Source organism: Camelus ferus, unplaced genomic scaffold (assembly GCF_009834535.1).
Source record: "Camelus ferus isolate YT-003-E unplaced genomic scaffold, BCGSAC_Cfer_1.0 contig322, whole genome shotgun sequence".
Lineage (NCBI taxonomy): Eukaryota > Metazoa > Chordata > Mammalia > Artiodactyla > Camelidae > Camelus > Camelus ferus.
The window spans coordinates 1,377,197-1,400,790 of record NW_022588593.1 but is presented as its reverse complement, the minus strand read 5'-3'; the positions used below and the strand labels follow the sequence as shown (position 1 = coordinate 1,400,790).

Here is a 23,594-nt window from a genome sequence, read left to right as displayed (position 1 = left end):
TATTTCAGTATGGTAACCTTGCTCTTCTTTTATACTCACCTTTAATCTGCCTTCCTGATGGAAAAAAACTGTTTAAATTATCACTACAGACTCCTCTGTTGTTAAGTCTCCATCTCTCTTTCTCAGATTCAAACAGACCATAACAGAAATGGTTACAGCTTTTCGAAAAAAAAATAAGGGTTGAGAACTTTTAGGCATTCATATACACATCTTGATTGAGTTCCTTTTTGGTACTGACAGTGGTAATTCTAGAATTACACACTCCACAGTCTAAACGTTACAAAAGGGACTATAAACTTCAACATTGATCAACGTGTGGTTTATTTTCTTAGCTCAACAAAACAAGTCAGAATTCAAATTACAAGAGTGTTGCCATATATTATGATTTGTGGCTTTAATTTTTAATTTAACATTTTACATTTCTATTGTGAAACTCTCTTCTCAGTTCAATATTAAAAGCTTAATTTTTTATTTTTTGCAAATAATGAACATTATCAATGATGGAAGAGATAAAAGCTCTATTTCCTGTTACACTTAATTAAGAATTCTACCAGCAACATGAAAGGATGGATTACAGATCAAAAGAGTAAGATATACCATCATTTGACCAAAACCTTGCAATGAAAATGAGCATTAGTTATTTAACAAGGTTCAATCTTTTCATTAGTTGACTATTAATATATGCAACTCTGAATTATAATATAGAGAATCAGTGCCATGTAAGGATGGTAAAAGGGCAAAATGTTGCCAGCTCTATGATATTCCATCAATAAAGACAGGAGGGAAGGAAGATGTACTTTCACTATTTTAGTCCACTTAATAGATAGGAAAGTGTGTTTGAAAAGTTTTAAGTTTGGGAATAGTGTAGTATTTTCTGAAAGGTCAATGAAAAGCTATGACCAAAGTCTAGGATACTATAGGAAATGAGGCAGGGGGTGAAAAATAAGAAATCAGAGGAAGGAGGAATGGGAAAGAACATTCACTTTCTCACATGAAGGATGAAAGAAGTAGATTAGAAAGAGGGATAACTACACACAGTGACGGCCTGGTGAAAAATCCTGAAAATCAGTGAGAGAGCTATTTGAATTTGAAGTGAGCAGCGGTGTCTTCTTATTGGAAAACTTTACAAAGGGGTAAAAAGATCAAATCATTATGTTCAGTCTTGAAAAACACAGTGCTCAAGTACATAACGCTTGTGTCGAATAAACATTAGGCACAGCAAGAAGCACGGCCGAAATAGCAAACTTAAGTGCCTGTCAGAATTTCCTTGCAAACTAAAATACTGCCTCAATATAATAAACCTGGAGCCGCATGTTTTCCCAGCTCCAGCTCACAACCCGAATGTCTAAGCTTAGCAAGTGTTAAATTTAGAGGTCAGCTTGAGAAACAGACAGAGGGGTGAAAGTCTGGAGGTTTCTCGGAGGAGATCCAGACAGAAACCACAAGGTTAAACAGCAGTTTCTGCTCCCTACTAAATCCTAGGCTTCTGATAACGTAAGAAGTGTTCACTGTTCTCATTTTAAAATACCTACAATAGTCACAATATCTGAAAAACACTAATTACAAAAATTCACCTTCTTGGGATCTTGTGAAACAATACAAAAATTGAAAGTAAGTTAAAAATAAAAGTGAAATTTACTTTCACTTATAGTAGAGAAAACATAAACAATCTACTTGAAAATAAGGAAGCAAAAATCTGTTTATAAATTGTTTGCTTTGTGGAGCAAAATTTAAAGATAATACTGAAGTAGCTATATTTTGTTTTGGTTTTTCTTTTTTTAAAAAATACAATAATCTAAGAATATCCTATATGAGCTTTCAGTCTCTTTGTTAATTGTCAACTGAGATTCCCACAGAGAAAAAAAATCTTAAGTATTCAGCACTTATAAATTAAGAGATTAGTGAATAGAATTCAGAAATCTAAAAATGGGTCAAGGAGAAAAATAAAATTTTTTTTTTTTTGCTTCATTATGTTCACTTGTGTGTTTTCTTCTTGGTGGGGGTAGAGGTGGGCAGTGTGTCTGTATGTGTACATATATAAGTATGTGTATATAGGTGTACATACATACGTGTGTATTTGTATATGTATTGCATGTGTGTTATGTTTAAGTGGAAAGAAAACTGGTAACAGTAAGCTCTGATTTTACTTTGGAATATGTTATAAATATATTGTTAGAACTATAAATGAGGTCTATATTTGTCCCATTTATTATAAAAAGCAAAAAAAAACCCCTCTAACTTATCTTTAACAAATCTTTAAGTTGCACTCAACCTTCAAGAATTTATGATTCTGGGAATCAGGGTATACTTCGGTGGTTAGAGTACAGGCTTAGCAAGCATGAAGTCCTGGGTTCAATCCCCAGTACCTCCATTAAAAAAATAACTAAATAAATAAGTAAGCTTAACTCCCCCCGCCCCAAACACACACGCACGCACACACTCACAAAGAATTTATGATTCTAATTATCTTGGAAGAGATTATACCTTCAAGGAGTACAAGACTGTCCACAGAACATTTGTGTTATAATGAATTTATATATCTGAGTGGTTAAGACGCATATCTTACATTTCTTTTCAAGGATAAAACTACAGGAAAACATCTACTAAAATAGAAACAGTGTGTAGTGCACGTTATTTTGCCTGTTAAAGGTAAAGGATGTAAAGAAACACTTTAAAAATCAATTAAGCTTATTTATTTAGCCCAACTCCTAGTTTAAATTAATGTCATTAATTAATGTCATTAGGTAGGTTAATGCCCTTACGTGTCACTGTCTACATGGGAACTACTTTAGCCGATGATAGTAAACTACTATTAAAATGAACATAGAACATACAAACCACTGGAATACATAGATCAGTATAGTGAACTTACTAATATTCAATTTGTTTTTCTCAGAATAAATTTGTATTATGATTGTATTAATTAATGATTATTATTTATCTAGTGATTTTTATTATATCTTTTAATTTTTATTATATATATATATATCTTTATTATATCTAGTGATTCTTTAGGTATATTCTACACTGACCCACTCTCACCCTTAATCATTCTTTGAGAAAGAATGATCTTAAAAAATACATTAGGTAATATTAACATAACAGACTGTTGACTAACTTTAATAAAAGATAAATACAAGACGTGTAGTTGATAATTTTCTGATCAGTATTTTATTTTATTCATAACAGCATCACAGTTCTTACTTCCTCAGATTTAGGTTTTCTCTAAAAGGCTGTAGTTCAACGTTAATGGTTTCAGTGCAGGTCTGAGGCTGACACCACCATAGATGAGGGGCTAAACTATGTGTTAATTGAGTGACACATGAAACAATAAACCACAGTATGTGTCCTTTCAAAGCCTCCTGATTTTCTAAGACATTAGAAGCAAGAGATAACATAATCATCAACAGTAAATAATTTAAATGAATAAGCCAAATTAAAAAAATTCAAACTCAATACAGAAAATGTAACCCTTAAAAATGTTTCAAATTATTAAGCTCCAGAATGTATTTTCCCCTACTTTCTATGTCATTCAATGACCCCAGTCTAAACAAAGTAAACTAAATAATAAACCTTCCTTATTTCTTCATAAATACCACAAAATTTGAGAAAAATAATGCACATTTATTTTAACTGATGTATGTATTTTTCTGGGTTCCTGTGAAATGCTAATTTTAGGGATTAATACTTGCTGTGCACACACAGATTTTATAACTTTCAAACAAAGTTGATATTATAGGTAGAAAACAAACAAACAAAATCTTTAAACTCATTAATTTGACCTAAACCTAAATTCAAATTGTTTTTGTGACAAGGTTTTTAAAAACCTCAAATATATGTGCATGTGACCTTCTACTTCCCAGGTATTAATACCACAGGAATTAATACATATTAACACTATGTGAATATCCTAATGAAGACATGCTTTCACAAAAATAAATTTGCGAGATATTTTGCAGAAGATGAGACAACTTAAATAAGCTTATATGAGAAAAATTTAAATAAAAGGGTTTTCTGAAAATTTCCTCTCTGATTCCTGCATCAGATTTTTATGCACATAGAAAAAAAAATCAAATATATAGCTAGGTTAAATTTCTCCCATTAAAATAACAATATTATTTGCACAAAATAACTATACTGTACACAATATCATCACAAATAAAATCTTATGTAGATTAATGACAATTTATCTTAGAGGAAATGGTTCAAAGTAGATAAGAAATCAAATTAAATGCAGTATTTAAGGGTATCATTGATTTATATTATAACACTGCTAGAAACTGATGCCAATTTAAAACTCCACTAGAAATATAAAAGAGTGACTATATACTTGCCAATGTTATAATAACTGCAAATGTTCTGAAGTTATATGCTGAGTTTGTAAATCAAAGGAAGTTAAATCAGACAGATTAATTTCATATTTCCTTCCTTCTTTCCTTATTTTTCCTCACTTTCATCAGATCTTCCTCCTTTCTGTCCTTTATTTTTTGAATACCTATCATATACAATGCACAGTGGGAACACAAAGATGATTGAAGATGAGTAAAAAGCAGTAGAATTTTAAACAAAGTCTACGATATTCCAGAATGATATTGTGATATGATTCTAATTTAAGTATCACAATGATGCCTCTCCATATTTTTAAAGGAATTATGAGCAAATATCTCTGTAAAGGACAGAAGAAACTGATTAACAGTAGGTGCCCCTGGGAGAAGGTTTTATGGGACTAGAGCATATAGGAACGGCACTTATTTCAGATCTATGCATGTTACCTATTCAAAAATGTCTTTCAAAAACAAATATTATGAGCTTCTGAAAGTGAATAATAAAGATTATAAAAATCATAATGTAGTTATAACTCAAATAGCAGAAATACATTTCGATGTGTTCCTGAATTTAAGTAATTCAAATTTCCAATTATTTCTAATCCATTATTGGAAATCCAAATTTCCAATTCAAGTTTCCAATTTATAGAACAGAGTGTAATACTAGCTTAGGGACTGATTTCTCAGGTTTTTTCCTTTCTATTATTTTTGTTTGTTCTGCAATCAAGATGGTATTTACAATACACTATTTGGAAGAAAAACAATATAATCTTATAATAGAAGTCACATTCTCATATAAGATAAAGATATTTAAACTTCAAGATCTTATTTCAGAAAGTGTTACCAGGCTCTTGCAACTTTCTCTTTCTCAAGATATAAATTATTATATTAGTAAAGAGAGTGAAATGGCTTTCATTCCATTAAAAGAGGGAGCTGAAGAAGTTAAAAAGAAAGACACACAAAGACAATGACAAACAGAAAATGGGAATATGATAATGAATAAATATGGTTACATTATTAACTCCTAGTACCTGGAGCGGACTCCTGTGCACGTTTGCTAATTCATAGCTTATCGCCTAGCTATATGCTATGAGGAAAATGAAATATAATACAGGGTTCTCATACTCACAAAGTTTAAGACTAATCATAGAGACCAGTCTTACACACCAAGAAATTAAGCAGTGATACGAACTTGAAATAAGAAAATATTTACCTTGGGAGTGAGGAGTGTATGATCAAATTTCTCAAAGTCTTTAAGTTGATAAACATTTATTGGAAGACAGGTGGTGCAAGGAACTGTGCTAGGTACGATGGCAGGTAGGTGGAATGCTATAAGTAAGTTTTGGCTGTTAAGAAGCTTTGGAAGCTGTAAAAGGAAATTATAAATAATAATAAAAATCAGATCGCATATGACGGTTCCCATAGGGAAAGGGCAAAGAGTTTATAAGAATCTACAAAGAGGGATCACCTAACAAGGTGTAAGTGTTGTTTAATTTGAAATTGTAAGAAAAGGCAAAATTTCAACAGCCTGAGATAGGGTAGGTGGCACTGAGGGTAGAAAAACGCAAGGCAAGGTAAGGATCAGGAGAATGGCACAGCCTGCAGCGACCTTCAGAATTTGGAAGAGCGGTCACTGAAGAATTTGGGGATGTGTGAGATTAAGACACAATAAGTAACGATGAGAGGTCATGATGGTTAGTTTTTCTGTTTATTTGGGACCAAGTGTTAAGTGACAGGGCGTCATAAAAACATAAAAACAGGGTGTGCTTCCGGGAGAACGAGAGACCAGTACCACCAGGCAGAGGGAACAGGGGTCACAAGGATGATAAATCATATGATTGAAAGTTAGGGAAGAATTATAGGGTCAAGTTGCAGGGATTTAAAAACCAGCCTAAGAAACAGGAGATTTTTATTTGTAATTAGGGACCTGAAGCTTTCTGCATAATACAGTAATACTGTCTACGTATGTTTCACAAAGTGAATTCTGACTGCCCCATGAAAAAAGAACTCCCGTTACAGGAATGAGAAAGGCAAAGTAGACGAGATATTCAGGACGCCGGGAAAGACAGAGATAACAGTATTTTGAAATTATTATAAACGAAAGAAAGTGCTCAGATTTGCATCACCTTTCAAGATATTCAGAAAGAAACTTAATTTTTTGTAAAAGACCTTGGATAGATAAACGCTCATCTCTAAAGATGTGGCGCGATGTTTCGGTGAGAGGCAGCGATTCTGAGCCCAGACCGCCTTGATCACACGGCAGTCGGCGGAGGCATGCTCTGCGTGGTGTGCTTGTGGGTACGCAGCCCACCCGTCGCTGTGCTTTGGTTTTCTTCCGTAAAAATATGCATACATGTCACTTCTGTAAACATAACTTAATATATAAAATGTAAAGCTTCAGTGTGTTTTTCTCCTTCAAACTGGGTAATAAAAGTGCCTACCAAAGAGATTAAATGAGTTAGTAATCCCTCTCTATAGGACTAAATGAATTAATACATGTGAAAAACTTAAAACAGCTCTTGCCATCTATTAATATTAAAAACAAACAAAATCTATAACCTGTTTTTGTCGAATGCTTTAAATCTCCCCCTTTTAAATCATTCAAACAATACCTTGCCATTTACTACTGCTCTTTTGCCTGAGCCCTATAGTTTATACAGACACTAACTTAATCTAAAAACCCGTATTTTGGAGATACAATTCAAGTTATCTTGTATGATTACCAGGTTACATGAACTTATAATTATATTGTTTACAAAAAAAGTTAAGGCTCAACATATTTTAAAAACACATAGAACAAAAGATCATCCACTATGCTCCAATCTATGCTTTTCCCTATGCATATTTTGCATGATTTTAAATATCAGTGTATATAAAATTTTATTCTTTATTTTTTCATTCAAAATTAATATGACAATTTGAAATTTCTGTATCACATTGTTGATATTTTAAGGACTAGATGATGGACTTAATTTTAGACATTTAAGTTATTTTCAATATTTCAAAATTATATATATTGCTGGGCGAGGAGGAAGGTTATACAAAAAGTTCTTTTCTTTCATCGAAATGTCTTCCTCAATAAATTACCAGAGATGAGATTACTGACTTAAAGGCCATTTAACTCTTTATGACCTTTGAGATCTATGTTCATGCACTCATTGCCATGAGATTTCTTTACTTAGCCAAATCCTTGTTGCATTATTAATACCAAAATAATAGCAAGCATTCATTGATTATGTGCTATGGCCCAGATACAATTCTTAGGCTTTCTGCATGCATTATTTCATTCACTTCAGACAAGGACCCTATGAGGGAGGTCCTATTTTTATTAGCCCCATTTAATACCTAAGGAAAGTAAAGCTTAGTGAGACTGTCCTAGTTTATGCACCTGGTGTGTTGTGGAGCCAGAATTTTAAAACTCTGTGACTCCAGCATCTGAGCTATTAACCCTGTAGCGTATCTTACATTTCTGTGTATATTTGATTATAAATGTCACATATTATCAAGACTCATTTATCGTGAGAGGTGATGGTACAAATTACATGCTACACTTTTGTGGAAAAAACACAAGGTTTTCAAAAATCTAATCAACACAGACTTCAATATTACAAATACTGTTAAATTGAATGTTTTAAGTTACTGAATTTTATACATTTAAAGGTCCATAAATTATGTAGTATTAAAATAACGATAGGTCTTTTAACTTGACAATAGAAAATACTAAGAAGCAACGACTAGGGAAATTCCTTATAATAAAAACTAGAAATCTATGAATATTTGAATTCCCTTTTATATGAAATCATCAAGAAAGAAATTTCTAAATCTTTGTTTTAATTCAGAAAAGCAAAATTAAGCAATATAGATAATGCAAGAAGCTCGCACACATCCTTATGCTCTGATGTATGTGCATGTAAGCAGAATTATATCCTTGGATTTTTTTACCATTAGGTTGAACATATATTTTATCAACCAAATCAGAACACTTTTAAAAACAAAAAAAAAAAAAGAGTAGTAAGTAAAACAGTTATCCAGGCAAACTAGGCAAATGGTCTCCCTACTTAGAATAAAGTTTCATCAGTTCTTCAGTAACTAAAATCCATCGGTTCAAGTCCAGGACAACACTTTAGGAAGCAGTGTGGTGCAGTGGGGATAAAAAAGACTTGGATTGATAAACAGGACCCTGTATTCTCATCCAATTTTGTTACTTATTATTAACCCTGAGCTTCAGTTTCTTCATAAGTTGAAAGAGAGAAAAAAATAATACTTAGTACCTCTTAGTAGTGTGGTAAGGATTAAATGAGAAAATGAACATGATTTTTCAGAGTAAACTACGATTACTTATACAAACCCAAGTTGTAATAACCAAGCTCCATACTTTGACAAATACTACTCTATTTTCAAATGGAATCAAACTGTACAAAAGTTCCCAAAATTACAAATTACATTTCACAATACAATTTTATTAATCTTATAAAAATATTTCAGATGTAAAATATAATTTCTCTGAATTTTTTTAAATGACTATACTTTTTATCTAAATATATTGGCTAGTATGCATGGAAGTTATGATGTAACTGATATGCTAAATGTTTTCAGAGGACTTTTTGACAATCGAAGCATGCTATCTGGAATCATATTTTTAAATAACTGTAAGAAGATGTTTTCATAAAAGCACTACACTAAAGAATTAGACAGAAGTTCTCCATATATTAGTAGACTTGAGAAACATTTGGTTTTCAAAATTGAGTTATGTTTTCTAAAATCACGAAGAAAATAAAAAGCTCTTACAACTGATCAAGACTGTGGTCAGTTTTTATAGTTGTTCATATTTCAAATTATACTTTAACAAACATCACAATGGGTTGCCATCCTAGACACTGCCCAGATAAATTTGACTTTAAGTGGCTAACCACCCTCTTTTGGCTAGAGACTCACTAGCATCCTCTCCCAAACACTTAAATTTTCCTCAATATGGGACTGGAATTTGTTTTCAAACTCTTAACAGGATCACTGAAAGGAAACAGGAGAAATACTATAAAGGCAGGCCTGGACTGATTCCAGAGGCAAGTACTCTCACAGCAATGTGCTGGAATTATGCCAATGAGGGAAGTGTTTTTGCAAATGAACATAGTGCCACAGTTAAGAATAAGAGATTTAATTCCTCTGTCAACATCACTAAGTTTAAAAATTAGGAAAGGTATGTTTCCAATTTACCTGACTTCCAATGCACATCCTCTTTCAGCTGAACCATAAGGACGCATCATGACTCCTTTAATCACATATATTTAATGAACTCTCACTACTAATACTTAATTCCGTCTATTCCAATGCAGAATTAATGTAGATGACAGTGAAGTAATTTTACTCTATTTTTAAGTAATCTTGGTATAGTTTGCAAGTGACAATAGTTTTGGTACTCAAATGTGGTTCCAATTCTTGAAACCAAAATAAATGAATGTGAATAATCTTAATAATACCACATTTAATGAGATGATTTTGCTCATTTGGAAGAAATTGGAGTCTTTTCTTCACGGTAAATATATCTCTTTAACGCAGTTAAAGACTGCTTTTTTTTTTTTTTTTTTTTTTTTTTTTTTTTACTAAATTCTATACTTAGAAGTATAGAACTCAAACACTTCCTGTTTTTCTTAACAAGTAATATAGAAATCATTTGAGTTAAATTACACAAAATGAAACAAAAAAGACTATGATTTGCTTTAAAACATATTACACTTTAAAAAAGCAAGACCTTTAATGTTATTTCCTAGTTACTTTTCAGGCAAATTTTGTTGTGCACTTTTATATGTCTTCTTTTATGTCCCATTTTTAACTGTGCAAACATTTTAAATTTCACCTTCACATCAACCAAAATCTGCATACTACTAAAACCCGCTGCTTTTACAGTCTAAGTGTAATAGTGTGTTGTTAAAGTGTTCTTATAATAGGTATTGCTGAATCCACCATCATTGTCAAGTACCTGTTGTTAATTCCCAGTCAATAAGAACACTGCTTTTCAACGAATTGATTAGTTCACTAAGAATATTTTTATACTTACCCAGTGGAATAGCATTCTGCCTATTAGCAATGATTAATCTCCATCAGTTTTTGATTTCCACACATGTGGAACCTGCAGGATGTTCTACTCAGTAAGAAATACCACTAGTGAGGGAAAAGGGAAGAGGGCAGTGGGCAGACAGATTTGACTACTTCAGGGAGTGTCAAGGAAGACTGCTAGGCTGGTCAATGGGACCGGAACCTATATCTTCTCTATTTATTTTGCTCAGAGTTCACATCACAATGTCAGCTATGGTAGGGATGATAACTGAGTGCTGGGTCGTAGGCATTTTATATGCTAGCGACCAACCACGTGAAGTATTTAACTCTTCAACCAGGACAGAAAAATATATTTGCTCAGTAACTCCATCTAAAGAGTTTGTACAGTAAAAATATAACGTAAGCCACATATGTAACTTCTAAATTTCTAGTAGCCACATTAAAAAAGAGGAAAAAGAAATAGTTGAAATTAATTTTAACATTATATTTTATTCAAACAATATTTGCTAAAGTATCATTCTTTCAATATATAAGCCACATAAAAAACTACTAATGGTATTTCTTGCATTCTTTTTTTCTTGTATTAAGCTTTTGAAATCCAGCATGTAATGTATACTTATAGCACATCTAAATTTAAAATAGCCACTTTTCAGAACCTGAGAGTCACATGTGGCTACTGGCTACCTTATCAGACAACACTGACCGAAACATTTTTTAAATTATTATTTCTTCAAATGTTCTATTCAAATGAGAATTTAACGCATAAGTATTGTGATTTATATAACAAACTAGTAGAGGCAAGGCATTTAAGTTCAGCAATGAAACAATTTTTGCTAGGATTTTCCTTACTTTCTGATGGAAACCAGGACAATCTGATTGTTGCTAAAAGCCTGGGCTCTGGAATCATAATGCCCTGAGTTTGAAACTAAGCTAGGACAAATATGACTTACTTAAAGTAACTGCAAGCAATAATTTACTCTTGACAATGCCCTTTTTTCCCTGTGAAATAGAGATGATAATTTACCTCTCTCATTAAATGAACTAGCGTGTGTAAAGCACATGGAAGAGTATCTACACACAGTAAATTAGCAAAAACATTTACAGTAATTATTGTTAGCTAGAGTCCCCTCTAAATTAAGTAGGATTTACAAACATTAAAATTATGCAGCTGGCTTAGGGGTACAAAGAACATATAAAAGTTATTTTGGGGAACATAATATAAGTAAGAGACATAAGCAATGTAATCTTATTATAAGATATTTTTCAGGATATCCACAAATAAAAATATCTATTAATTTTGAAGGCCCCTGTGACACAGTTTTAAACAGAAAAATGCTGGCCAATTATTATGACCACATAATGTTATGTAAGAGAAAATTTAGTTTTACAAGACAAAGGAAAAGGTTCCCTAATTCATATGCTATTATTGTTTCAAAACAAATAGAAAACGTCTAGCTGATGTATTATGATAACTGAAACTTTACTTTGGCCCAATTCCACAAAAACATTGTTCACTTATAATATGACTTATCAGAAAAACACTCATTTTATTATTCAGTCCAGGAAAGAAATATGGCTTTGGCAGAAGCAACCTCAGAGATTTAGCAAGCACAGTTTGATGATTTTTATATCAATGTTTAAGTATTTATAAAAAAATAATTCTAAAAGTTTGTAAATCTGTTTGCATGTGCCTTTCCTATTAGTAGAGCTCTTGCTAGCAGCCCCTCTAACCTCCTTTTTTCTGCTACTCAAAGGCCAGACAATATGGGTTTCAAAACAGGAGGAATCACACATCATTAAATCCTGATGAATGTCCCCTCACTCTGCCCAGACTCCTAAGATCTCATAGCCCAACGAGCAACTGTTGTCTCCTGTGTCAAGCGCAGGGCAAGTTAAATTTTAGTAACAAATACCATTATTGTCAATATTTATTGGAATATCTACTGCAGCCTTAGTGCAGCTATCACTGTGGGGAATCATTGGTAAATTCAATAGTGACTTTGCTTACGATCTACCGACTTGGGCTGCTGGGACAGAGCACTCACTTGTTCAAATAATCATTATTCCTTAAAATCTCTGATATTGAAACAAAAAAAAGTGCAAAGTGGAAGTTTAATAGCACATATTACTTACGTTCACAGGTGTCCCCTTTTTGCTGGTAGCCTGCTTTGCAGATACACTTTCCAATGGGCACTAACCATTCTCCTTCTGCGCTGCAGTGCATCCTGGGGGAGTTTTCCGCCTCTTCCTCTGCACTGCTGACACATGTCCCTCGAACCTCGACTAAAGAGGAAAATTCTGAACCAGTCACTGTATCTGGAAAGATAGCTAAGTTCTCAATAATGGACCAGCACTTCTTGTAGTACACTTTGACAGATACCAAAGCTATGCAAGCCCCTACATCCTGAAAGGCAAGATAGAATCCCTTTTTGGACAAAGGTCCAATCTCTCTCACCTCAGTGTTAAGCTTCATCTTTCTTTCACCAAGGTCACCTTGGGTAAAACTTTCATCTGCAGCAATGGTGTCTATTTTAACATAGAGATTTTCTCTTATATTCCTGCCCGTGTCGTAGTCTGTTTCATAATAGTACAAATTAAAGGTTTCCTTGCAAGTTCCCAGGACTCCAGGAAGGCTGTTACAATCCCTCAGGGTGAATTTCAATTCTACAAAAATCCTTTGTGCATTGCCTTTCGAAATCCAGTTAGTCCGCAGCCAGTTGTTTTGGTTGGGCTCCATGACCTGGCACACCTGGTATGTTCGTATCGGGGTATAGTTCTCATCCAAACCACTAATTTCTTCCCACTGTAAAATTGAGAAAAGGTCATCAGTCATTCAACAAAAAACAACATTCTGGTTTTGCAAGTGCATGAGAAATCTTGAGAACAGCACAAATGTCCATCTCTTTTTAGAAGAGTTCGGTGGAGTCCTACTCCGACAACCGCTGTAACCTTTAGAAGAGAGTCTCAGTTCAGCTTCATCCTGGTGGCGGAACATCATTTAGGCTGCTTGTTTTGTTTGTGCACACAATAAATATTTCATTGTGTTTAATATCTGTTTGCTGGTGTATTTGTGTTTCTTTTTACATTGCTTATGCCTATGTCTCCACTGAGATTATAATTTTCATAGCCTAAACACACAACACAATTACTTCAATTACCATTTAATGTATATACATACGATACATGGCAGAATTTTTGATAACTCTGTTGACATTCTAAGTGTTGATGTTAAACTTAGAGAGAGTACCTAAAAACACAAGGAAGAAAATGCCAAGACTACTATGGTAGGGAAAAGCATTCCACAGCATGCTGATATTCCTAATGTGACATCTTTCACAATCTTTTCAAAATGAGATATAAGGGAGTAACATTTTACAGAGCTATTTATTGCAGTGTTATATATAATATTGCCCATAATGCCACATAACGATAAATAAGTAGTTATAAAAGTGTGATTCCTCTTTATATATAAATTGCTTTCAAAAACCAAATGTATGTGGCAAATCAGCATACTGGATCATCATATTTCAGTAATAAGCTTTCTGACATGAAAAGTACCAGATGTTTAAAAATGTCCATTCATATGCTGATACAATGTATACTACAGAAAACTCATATATTTTCACAAAAAAGTAAAATAAGAAGCTTAGCCAAATTTGCAACAATTTAAAGATTATAAAACTTTGTATAATATTACTGATATTGCTCATTAGTTAATAAATTCATTTCACCTAAAAGCCTAACATAACAGTGGTTTACGTCCTTTGTTACCATTATCACAAAATTTCCAACTTTATATTTATGATACTAGTAGTGAAATTGTCACCTACTTGTGTTCATTTCCCCATTGTGAAATGCCAAATACAAAAATATATTGGTGTTTGAACCCCAAATTATATAGCATGCAAGATTTAAACTAGCATTTCAAGACAAGCAGATGAGAAAATAAACTAGAAAGTAGGTGGCAATGAATTTTATTTGTAAAGCTTCATCAGAAAATCAATTTACTTAAATGCTCTGTAAAATATTAACATTCACTTTTAAAAATGGTTCTTAGAAAAGGAACAAGACCAACAACTTAGCAATATACTGTAATTTGGAAATTTCTTACAATGATATATATTTGCTACAGTTTTATTACGCATATCATCAAAGGTCCTCAAATGTAGCAAAGAACCCATTACCACGTTCAGCTTTTACTCAACACAACTTTAGTTTGTGACTAGATAATGGTGTGCATAATTTCCTGTTTCAGTTAGCTGCTTATAATCTGCTTGAATGACACTTAGACAAATCTAACCAAATTCCTCCATTTGGATGAGAAGACTTTGTTTCCTATTTAGGCTAAGATTATTAAAAGAAGTAAAACTAGTAATAGCATCTACCAAAAAATGAAGAGCTCCAAAGGTAAATAAATGTGTTCTTTTTAACAATTCTCTAGTTAGAAGAAATCAAGGCTAACTATTATACTGGAATATATCTCTGGAATTCCTTTTTCTAGTTCTAAGAACAATTATATTATTTTGTTCTATGTATTAAAAAAATCAATTTTAAGACCAATAAAACTCAGTTAATTTTAATTTTTACTTAAAAATTTACCCTGAGGGAAAATTTTCAAGATAACTATTCTACAAATAACAAATAGTGAAATGAAATAAATGCACTTAATGCAGCTTTTGTTTTATTATCTCACTTTCCAAGAGACTGCAATAATTTCTACAAATGACACCATTGGGAAAGAAGTCTTAATTTGGCTAGCATGCTTTTATGGTCTAAAATTATTTTTAGACACATCTTAGTAACATTTTATTTCCAGTTAGATATTTAACCATATGTAAGCCAATCCATTTCATATATGGAAAATATTGTCAATTATCATTTTCTAATATTATCTGTTGATTCCTATAGATATGTAGAGTTAACAGTTAACTCAAGACACTTTGGACTGATAAAATGTCCATTTGAGTCCAAAATAACATAGACAGTCATAAGTTACCATTTTGTGGATTACATGGATGAAATATTACAATCATATATCAGTTTACTTCTCTTTAGAGATAAAAACCATCCTCTATCTCTATTGGTTTTAATTGATGGATGGTAGAAAATGGGACACATCTGTCATTGGCAAGAAAGGTGTTTCATTTTTCATTGTGAATGTATATTATTTTAGTCATGGAAACTACTCTACTTTCAAGAAAAGTATGACATTCATACTTCAAACTCAGTGCACTTTTTATATTTAATCTGTAAAATATTTGCCATTTTTTCATAGTTTTGTCTGACCCATACAGATAACTGCAATACGATCTTAAGCACCGCTCAAATATTAATTTAATGAAAAATCTAAGTACTTTAAACAGATTTGCATTGTTCACATTTTGCATTCTTTTTTTTTTTAGGTCTTTATTTCATTTTTTTCATTTTTTTTTAATTGAAGTATAGCTGATTTACAGCATTGTGTTAGTTTCTGGTATATAGCAAAGTGATTCAGTTATACAAATAGTTACATACTCTTTTCCATTATGTTATTATAGGATATGGAGTACAGTTCCCTGTGCTATATGGTAGGAACTTGTTGTTTATCTATTTTAAATACAGTACTTTGTATCTGCTAATCCCAAAACATTTTGCACGCTTAAACTAACTTCCAGCTTATGACATATTGATTTTACCATGTTCTTAAACTCAAAAATCCCTTTCAGGCTTTCATTTTTCTCTTTGCAGAGTTCGTTACTCTTTTGATATCTTCACTCATTCTTCATGCTCTGATTCCTGATTTTACTGTACCGAATATTAACTTAAGTAAAAATGGAGAATATTCTCCTTTCTAGGAGCCTTCTTCCTTAGTAAGGGATGAAGTATGTGCCCTCTCTCACCATCAAAATCAGAAACCTGAAGACATTGACCCTGAACTAAATTTAAGTAATATATCTTTCCTGACATATGAAATATAATGTTCAGAATTTTTTTAGGATCTACTTATATTTTCATAGATTTTTATTAGACAGCTTTCACTCATTTATTGTAACAGATTTTTACTGTAATATATTCATGTTCTTCCATCACTTCTGATTGGTAACAACAGATAGCACAAAGTATAAATTTTGGAGAATCCAAATCATATTCTATACCAAATTTTATGTTAAAATACTGAGCTTATTACATTTTTAGTTATCTTTTCAAGTATATTTTGAATGACACTAAAACTCTTTTTCAAAAGAGAAAACAGATTACATACTGTTTTAAAGAAATACAAGCAGCCTGCCTGGTGCTTATACTAAAGGAGTATAAAGCAAGTAGAAAGAGGCTTAAGCGAGTTTGTGAAAGGAATGTTCCCTACGATTAGTTAACATCTATAGTCTGGAACCTGAGGTATGAGCCCACTCACAGTAAGAACTCAAATGATCGTGGTTGAAGAGACATTTTTAATCCAATTTCCAAACTTCTATATATACCTTCTCTACTCATAGAACTCAAATGTCTCATTATAAACAACAAAATGTTGAACAAGATATTTAAAATCAAAACAGTTTAAATATGAAAAATGTGAATAATTCCGCTTGGGGAGAGGAGAAAGGCTTTATTTCTTAGTTTAAAAAGTAAAGGGTGATATTTTATAGGGAGAAGCACTTACCCCATTGGGTGGAGAGGAAATCCATTCCAACTCTGTTTGTTGTGCTTTAGAATCCAGCAGTAGTACTGAAAAAGAAAGTTATATTTCTAAATGTTAGATGAAAAATGTAAACTCATTGGTAAAAGTCTTTAAAGTGGATCTAATTTTTAAATTATCATTTTGACTTAAAATATATGAACACTTAAGGAACGATGAAACATATACCCACCTGATACAAATATATTCCACTTTCTTAGGGAAAAATGATATTAAAATACCAATATTATATTTAATTTTTAAATTAAAATATTCAAATAAATTTAAAAACTCAAAAGGAGCATGAAAGCAAGGGTAAAAATTTGATATATGATGTAGTACTGATTCTACAGCAAGTATATATTATAAAGAATTTTGTAAACCACTGAGTTTGAGTGCTCCAAACTTTGTCAAATATAATAACATAAACATAAAAAGTGTAATTCCATATTACTTTTTATCCAGTCACTAATGTGTAATATTCCGCCAAAAATATCTCCTAGCACCTTTTGAGAATTGGAGTTTATTGTTTTAAAGTATCTTCTCTTAAGCCAAAATGAATACAATTAAAAACTATATTAAACAATGTTATTATGAGAAATATAAACTGTTTATTATTTACAAGATATATTTCTGGGTTTGTCAAACATCTGTTTTCAATATTTCTGTTTTCTACATTTCCAAATACTTCAAAGCATTAGCTAATTTTCAAAATGATATATTTAAACTTTGACTTGACTTTTAAGTCAAGTTGTATTCCACTTCTATGCTACCATAAAGCATAATGCAATTAACTTAACATTTATATAAATGTAATAAATGCTCCTGATGGTTTTAATACAAGATAACACATTCAAATGTCATACATTAATATATACGATACTTCCAATTTGATATATTTTATTGTTTTTTTAGGACAATTACCCTCCTAAAGCAGTCACTCTTTGCTCAAACTAGTTTCAGGGTTACATGAGTTTTTACTCTTTAAAAATATTTCTCTGACTCTATAGCATTTTTAACAAATGTATCAATTTGTCCAGAAATAATAGTGAATACATTTTCACGGAGATAAATATGCTCACTAGCAACCTCAACAAAATGTTAAAATTTGGACTTAAATGAAATACATGCTTAAACTTTTCCATGACCAATAGAGGAAAAAGAAATGTGTTTTTACATGTGATGGAAATTTGTTATGCTAAGAAAACAAAGGAAGAGTTGATTAACGTGTTCAAGTCCTCGCTAGTCAGTTATTCCCTATAACTGAGAAGAGATATAGAAACACTTCTTTTCCAAAATGTTTTATACTTAAGACAGGGAGACCATGACAGCGCAAACCTTGGTCACAAACACTTGCCACCTTTTCAAACAATAATAATAATTTTAAAAAACTTTTAAAATACTAAGTTGTATTTCGAACTAGGAACATAAATGTTTGGCGTATGGTCCATCAATAAAAATACTGAATTTATATGAAGTAATTTTTAAAGTTTACTTGTCTTATCCTCAACGTGGACAACTTGGGTTCCCGGTATTTTCCTTTTGAGTATTATTATTATTATTAATTTTTTGTCTTCTGTACTGACAAGAGACAAGTGAATCTTAAACCCAGGAGACCTACTTGGGTCGTTTTTGAGGGTGAAATAAGTATTGTGATGACTTACTGCCGTTCTGTCACCCCTCGGCACAGCCTGGGGTGGGAGCCAACGACCCCGGAAGGGCGTTGAAGGCAAACAAGTTAAGAGGAGAAACAAATGAACAAATAAACACAAAAGGGAAACTGGCCGCTGAGCGTCTGACCAGCTCTGAAGTATCAGCGTGTCTCCCGCCCTCCGCACAGTGGACCGGCCCTCAAGGGTGCGCTTTTGCCTTCCCGCTCAGAGCATCAAGTGCCTGCCTCCCTTCGCGCCCGCGGAGGCAAGCCCTGCGGCGCGCGGGCCAAGGCTCGGGGACTCCGCGGGGCGGGGAGAGCGAGGCTGTGGAGTGAGATGCGGGGCGCACAGGGTCCAGCCCGGGGCTCCGCGGGCAGCGGCCCGCGGGCGCGCAGGCGGCGGGGGCCGGGGCGGGGCAGTTGGCGGGGCGGGGCGGGGGCTGCCAGACAGGCGCGCCAGTCGCGCCGAGCATCCATTACGCCTCCGCCAGACCTGGGGACTCCAGGGAGCCGGTGGCGCCCTGGCTCCAGAAGGAGCGGGGAGGAGAGAGGCTTTCGGGAAGCATCTCCTCGGAGGAAACGGCGGCGGTGGCGGCGGCATTAACGGAGAGGAAAAACAGCGTATGCACTTCGCCTCCAAGCGTCAGACTGACTTCTACGTGCGCTCCCAGTAGCGGGAAATGACCTCCCCGAGAGAACATGTGCGGGAAAAGTAGAGGAAGGGGGGTCCCTCCTCTTCCTCTAACCACCCACATCCGCCAGGCACCTGCTCTAGGCGCTTCTCAGCGCTCGCCCCTGGGTGCCGGGGCGTCGCCTCGGGGCTCGCCGGCTCCCAGAACGGCAGCCCTTGACCGCAGCGCTGCGCTGGGACCATCGCCACCGAAAAGAGGGGCGCATTCGCCACCCCCGTCCACCTTTTAAACAGCTCACTTCTGCATGTAAAGAATTCAGCCTCCTAGAATCAGAATCCTCTCCACGTATCTCGCACCCAGAAGAGAAAAGCGGGCGAGCAAGCAATTCTGACTGCAGGAACCTCTCCCCCTAGTGATGCAGTTATTTATAGCTCAAACCCCAACCGCGGTCTGCGAGAGCTTACGCGCGGGGTTTCGCCCCCGCGGTGCAAACTTTTCCTCCGGTCCCACTATTCCGGAGGAATAACTACAAGGTTTCAGGATTCAATGTCCCTAATCGCTAATGTCATGCAAGTAGAGATATGAGTTTTGCTGTATGTGGCTGTGTGTTTCTAGCGGACGTGGATTCATCTGCAGATGTAAAACCGACAGCTGAAAGTGAAGGTTTTCTCCGAGAGGGTTCAACATCAACACAGGTTGCATGCGGAAACTGGGGTCAGAAGGTCAGGCTGGATCAAGGGGTAGGACATGGCGTTTGGTTGGCGGGGGATAGGGGGTGAAGAGTGACCGAAGATGTGCGCATGAAGATTTTTTAAAAGCAGCACTAAATCACTAAGTTTCAGCGATAGATGAAGCGAGTACCGATACGTATCCACTCCCGATCACCACCATAACCTAAATCTGATTAAGACATTCCTCCATCCTCCACACTTCAGGAACAAGTAATTTTTAGTACCCTGCTTTTAAATATCGGAAAGTCGACCTTAGACTTACAGCCTGGAAAATACGGAGGAGGGAGGGTAGATTGTGACTGCTCAGAAGCAAGACATTTCCATTGACAGGATTTATTTTTCCCCAGCTCCAACTACAGGCACCGAAAGGTATTTTACCTTATGTCAACGGTTCAAAGGGGGGGGGGGGACCTTATACAGGCGTATCTAGCTGCCCAAATGAATCATGCTCTCGTCTACCAGAACTAGCCCTCAGGGTCCAAGTCTTTCGCGAGGTTCGACCACTCGGACTCCTCAAGTGCGGGGCTGTGGGGCTGAGGTTTAGGGACTTGTAGTCGCCCGGGCGGCATCTCGTTATCAGTTGCACGGCCCCAGCCCGCCCCCTGCCTCCCCGACCCGGCCAAGCCCGCTGGGCTGCCGCTGTCCCCTCGGTCGCCGGGACCCGCGCGGCACGCGCTGAATGGAGATGTCTCTGGCCCGCGAGGCGCGAGCCGCTCGCTGCTTCACCTCCGCGGCGTTATTGTTCCGCGCCGGCGGCCGAGCGCCAACCGCAGGCCGGCGCCTGCTCCTCCGACGCAGTGAGCACTTCATTAGTAACCCGAGCGCTCGGAGCTCACACAAGTCACGGCCCCTCTGGGAGGGCTCCAGACTCCAGCCGCTCGCCGGCGGTCTGGCCGGGACACTAAAGGCTGCACTCCCCAGTCTGCGACCAACTCCAGCCCCAGCTTACCCTAAGGGAGACGAACGGCGAGAGGAGGAAGAGGAGACGGCGAGAGGAGGAAGAGGAGAGGGCTAGAGGAAGAGATCTGACCCGCCCGGGGTCCCGGAGAATAAGCTTGCCGGCCGTTCCCACACCCCCGTCCCCCGCCCTCCGTTGATGCTTACGCCCTCCGGACTGCCTGCGCCAGAAATTCCGCTCCCGTCGGGCGAACTGCCCCGGGCGCGGGGCTGCAGGCGGCCAGGAGCAGCCCCGCTAGCCGCCTGCCCTCCAGGAGCAGCCCGAACGGTGAGGGGGCGGGGAGCCGGCGGGGGAGGGTCGCCTGGCGCCGGAGGCGCGTCCGGCAGCCCCGCGGACAAGACAGCTCTTGCAGGTAGACAGCTAAATAAATAAGTCAGAACAAACTTTGCTTTCCCATCACCTTACCTTCCTTTGCAGCCTGCGCCTCCCCGGTGTGTGCAAAGCGGAGCAGCCAGATGTAGCATAAAATAATCCATGAAGGGTGCCGAGTTTGAAAAACCATGGTGCATGAGCAGGTTAGGTTTTCTCTTACGTTTCAGTTGAGTCGTAGCTTTTTAAATGCTGTTTGCTCCGAAATGTTTATTTTTTAATTTTTTTTTATTGCGTTCCACGCATCGATTCCCTTTCTCGATCTCCGGCTGGCTGCTCCACGTTTAGCTTTTAAAAAATTTTACCCCTCCTTTCGCTCGCACCGTGTTTGCTGCCTGCAAGTCTCCGACTGCAGACCGGCCGCTTGCTCCACACTCCAATAATATCAATTAGGGGGGAGGGGGCGGGGCTCCGAGCCGAGAGCCTCCGCCACTCGGGCTGAGTGGCAGGCGCAGCCGGCCTGCCAGGCGGCGATTCCCAGGGCCTAGGGGCGGGTCCCGGTGAAATGGCCGCCCCGGCCGCGGGGGCGGGGTTCGGGGCGGGGGCCAATCGGCAGCTAGTGGAGTCAGGTTGCGGGTCCAGGATTCCCTCCAGATTCTGAGCTCCAGGCTCGCGCTAGATGAAGGGGGACGTGAATAGCGGCCGAGGTGCGTGCTCTGTGGGCGCTTTGCTTTTAGCAACTGCACCTTTCGTGGAGCAGAATCAATCCGAAATAATACTCCCAATTTAAAGTCGTGTATATAGCGGTACTCCTCGCGGTCTTTTAGAAACCAGAAGCGATGCAAACCGTCTCTCAGCTACCAAGCACCGAGCCGGGACAGGGAAATGAGCTGTGCCTTTAAGTAAAGTGCCTTTTACTTTTTTTTGTTGTTGTTACAACCTCTGCGGGTCGGGTAACTTTGTTCTTTTCCTTTCTTGAAGGGTTACTGCGTCTATTTTTCTGTTACTCCAAAGGCAGTTAGCTCTAGGCACCACCCAGTACAATCCCTGGAAGAATAAAAGTAACCAAGTGTATTATTTTAAAACAATGGTTCCAAGAGTTTGCAACAAGCTCTGGCAAAAGAAGCAGAGGAAAAGGGAGTGGAGAAAGGAAGTCTTTTGTTTTAGGTGCCCCCTCACCCCCGCCCCATCATTTCACGATGGTTGGATGAAGTGGGACATAAAGAGAGTAACTTTTGACGATTCTGTATCATTTTTCTTACATGTTTATCATTTTCTGAGATTTTCCTGGGATTGCCCCACTTTGATCGTTTCCTATTTCGCTGCATAAATGACATTTAATTTTAAAGAATGCTAACATGCATCGAATTAATTAAAACTAAGTTAAAAGCAAGACCTCTTTCGCAAATATTAACTATTTTTCAATAATTATTCAATAATTATCTTTCAAAGGCAAACTAAGAATAACAAGTGTAACCAACTTCTCCAGCTGAATTCGTCTAACTATTCTTGTAACTGCCTAGAGGAATCCCTTTACCGTTAGACAGTTTAAAACACTTTGCAATTCAAGAGGTGGGTAATACAATAAAAGGAAGAACTTTAAAACCTTAATTGCCAAATCATCAAATTCAAAGGTCACGCTGAGTAACTTGACCATGTATTTGAGACAGGGTTCATTTTCTTCCTGCCATATATTTATTCCCTTAAAAAAATGATCTCTTTCATGATTTGCCTTTATTTATGAGAGGCAAAAAGTTTGACCTCTCCTAAGACTCCAAACTTTTCCTATCCTTTCTATCTGGAAATGTAAAGTAAATTGAATTGTTTCTGATATTCATAGCAAAGACTTTTCAGAGATGACAGATGCCCAGATTTTAAATTTTTATTTTATGGAAAATTGTCTCTTGTAGTTTTTACTTGCCTGGTACAATTACAAAGAGGAGACAAATGAGATCTCCTTCTCTTCTAACCTCTCTTTGGATCTGTAGTTTATTTCTTAAATGTTACTTGTTCCTAGCCATTACACCTATTAAATATTTTAGAAATTACATCTAAAAGCATCTTAAGTGCCCTTTAAAGGATGCATAGAAAATGTAAATTGTTTAATAGATTAACCTTGAAAAGAGACAAAAAAATGTAGAGTGCACTTGTTACAGAGATCAAGCAGTTTTTACACATACAGATACGCTAAGGGTAAAAATTGTAAAGTATAACATTAGAACTAAAAACATAAATCCCCACACATGGGCAATAAAACTATTACTCTCGCAAACTCACAGATA

The 23,594-nt window shown here is 36.3% G+C and overlaps 1 protein-coding gene across 2 annotated transcripts in view; it reads right to left on the bottom strand.

Annotated features, from left to right (window-relative positions):
- Positions 1-21,747, bottom strand: part of LOC102506314 (ephrin type-A receptor 7) — an 86,682-nt gene extending 64,935 nt beyond the window's left edge. Inside the window, exons 1-3 of one of the 2 annotated variants that reach the window (XM_032476293.1) lie at positions 21,409-21,747; positions 17,017-17,081; positions 12,513-13,182 (exon numbers count right to left, since the gene is read on the bottom strand). In XM_032476293.1, coding sequence (XP_032332184.1) covers positions 12,513-13,182; positions 17,017-17,081; positions 21,409-21,505 — 832 coding nt within the window. In that variant the 5' untranslated portion in view covers positions 21,506-21,747. The remainder of the gene's footprint in view (positions 1-12,512; positions 13,183-17,016; positions 17,082-21,408) is intronic. The other variant, XM_032476294.1, reaches the window with a different exon arrangement.
- Between the last annotated feature and the right edge of the window lie 1,847 nt (positions 21,748-23,594).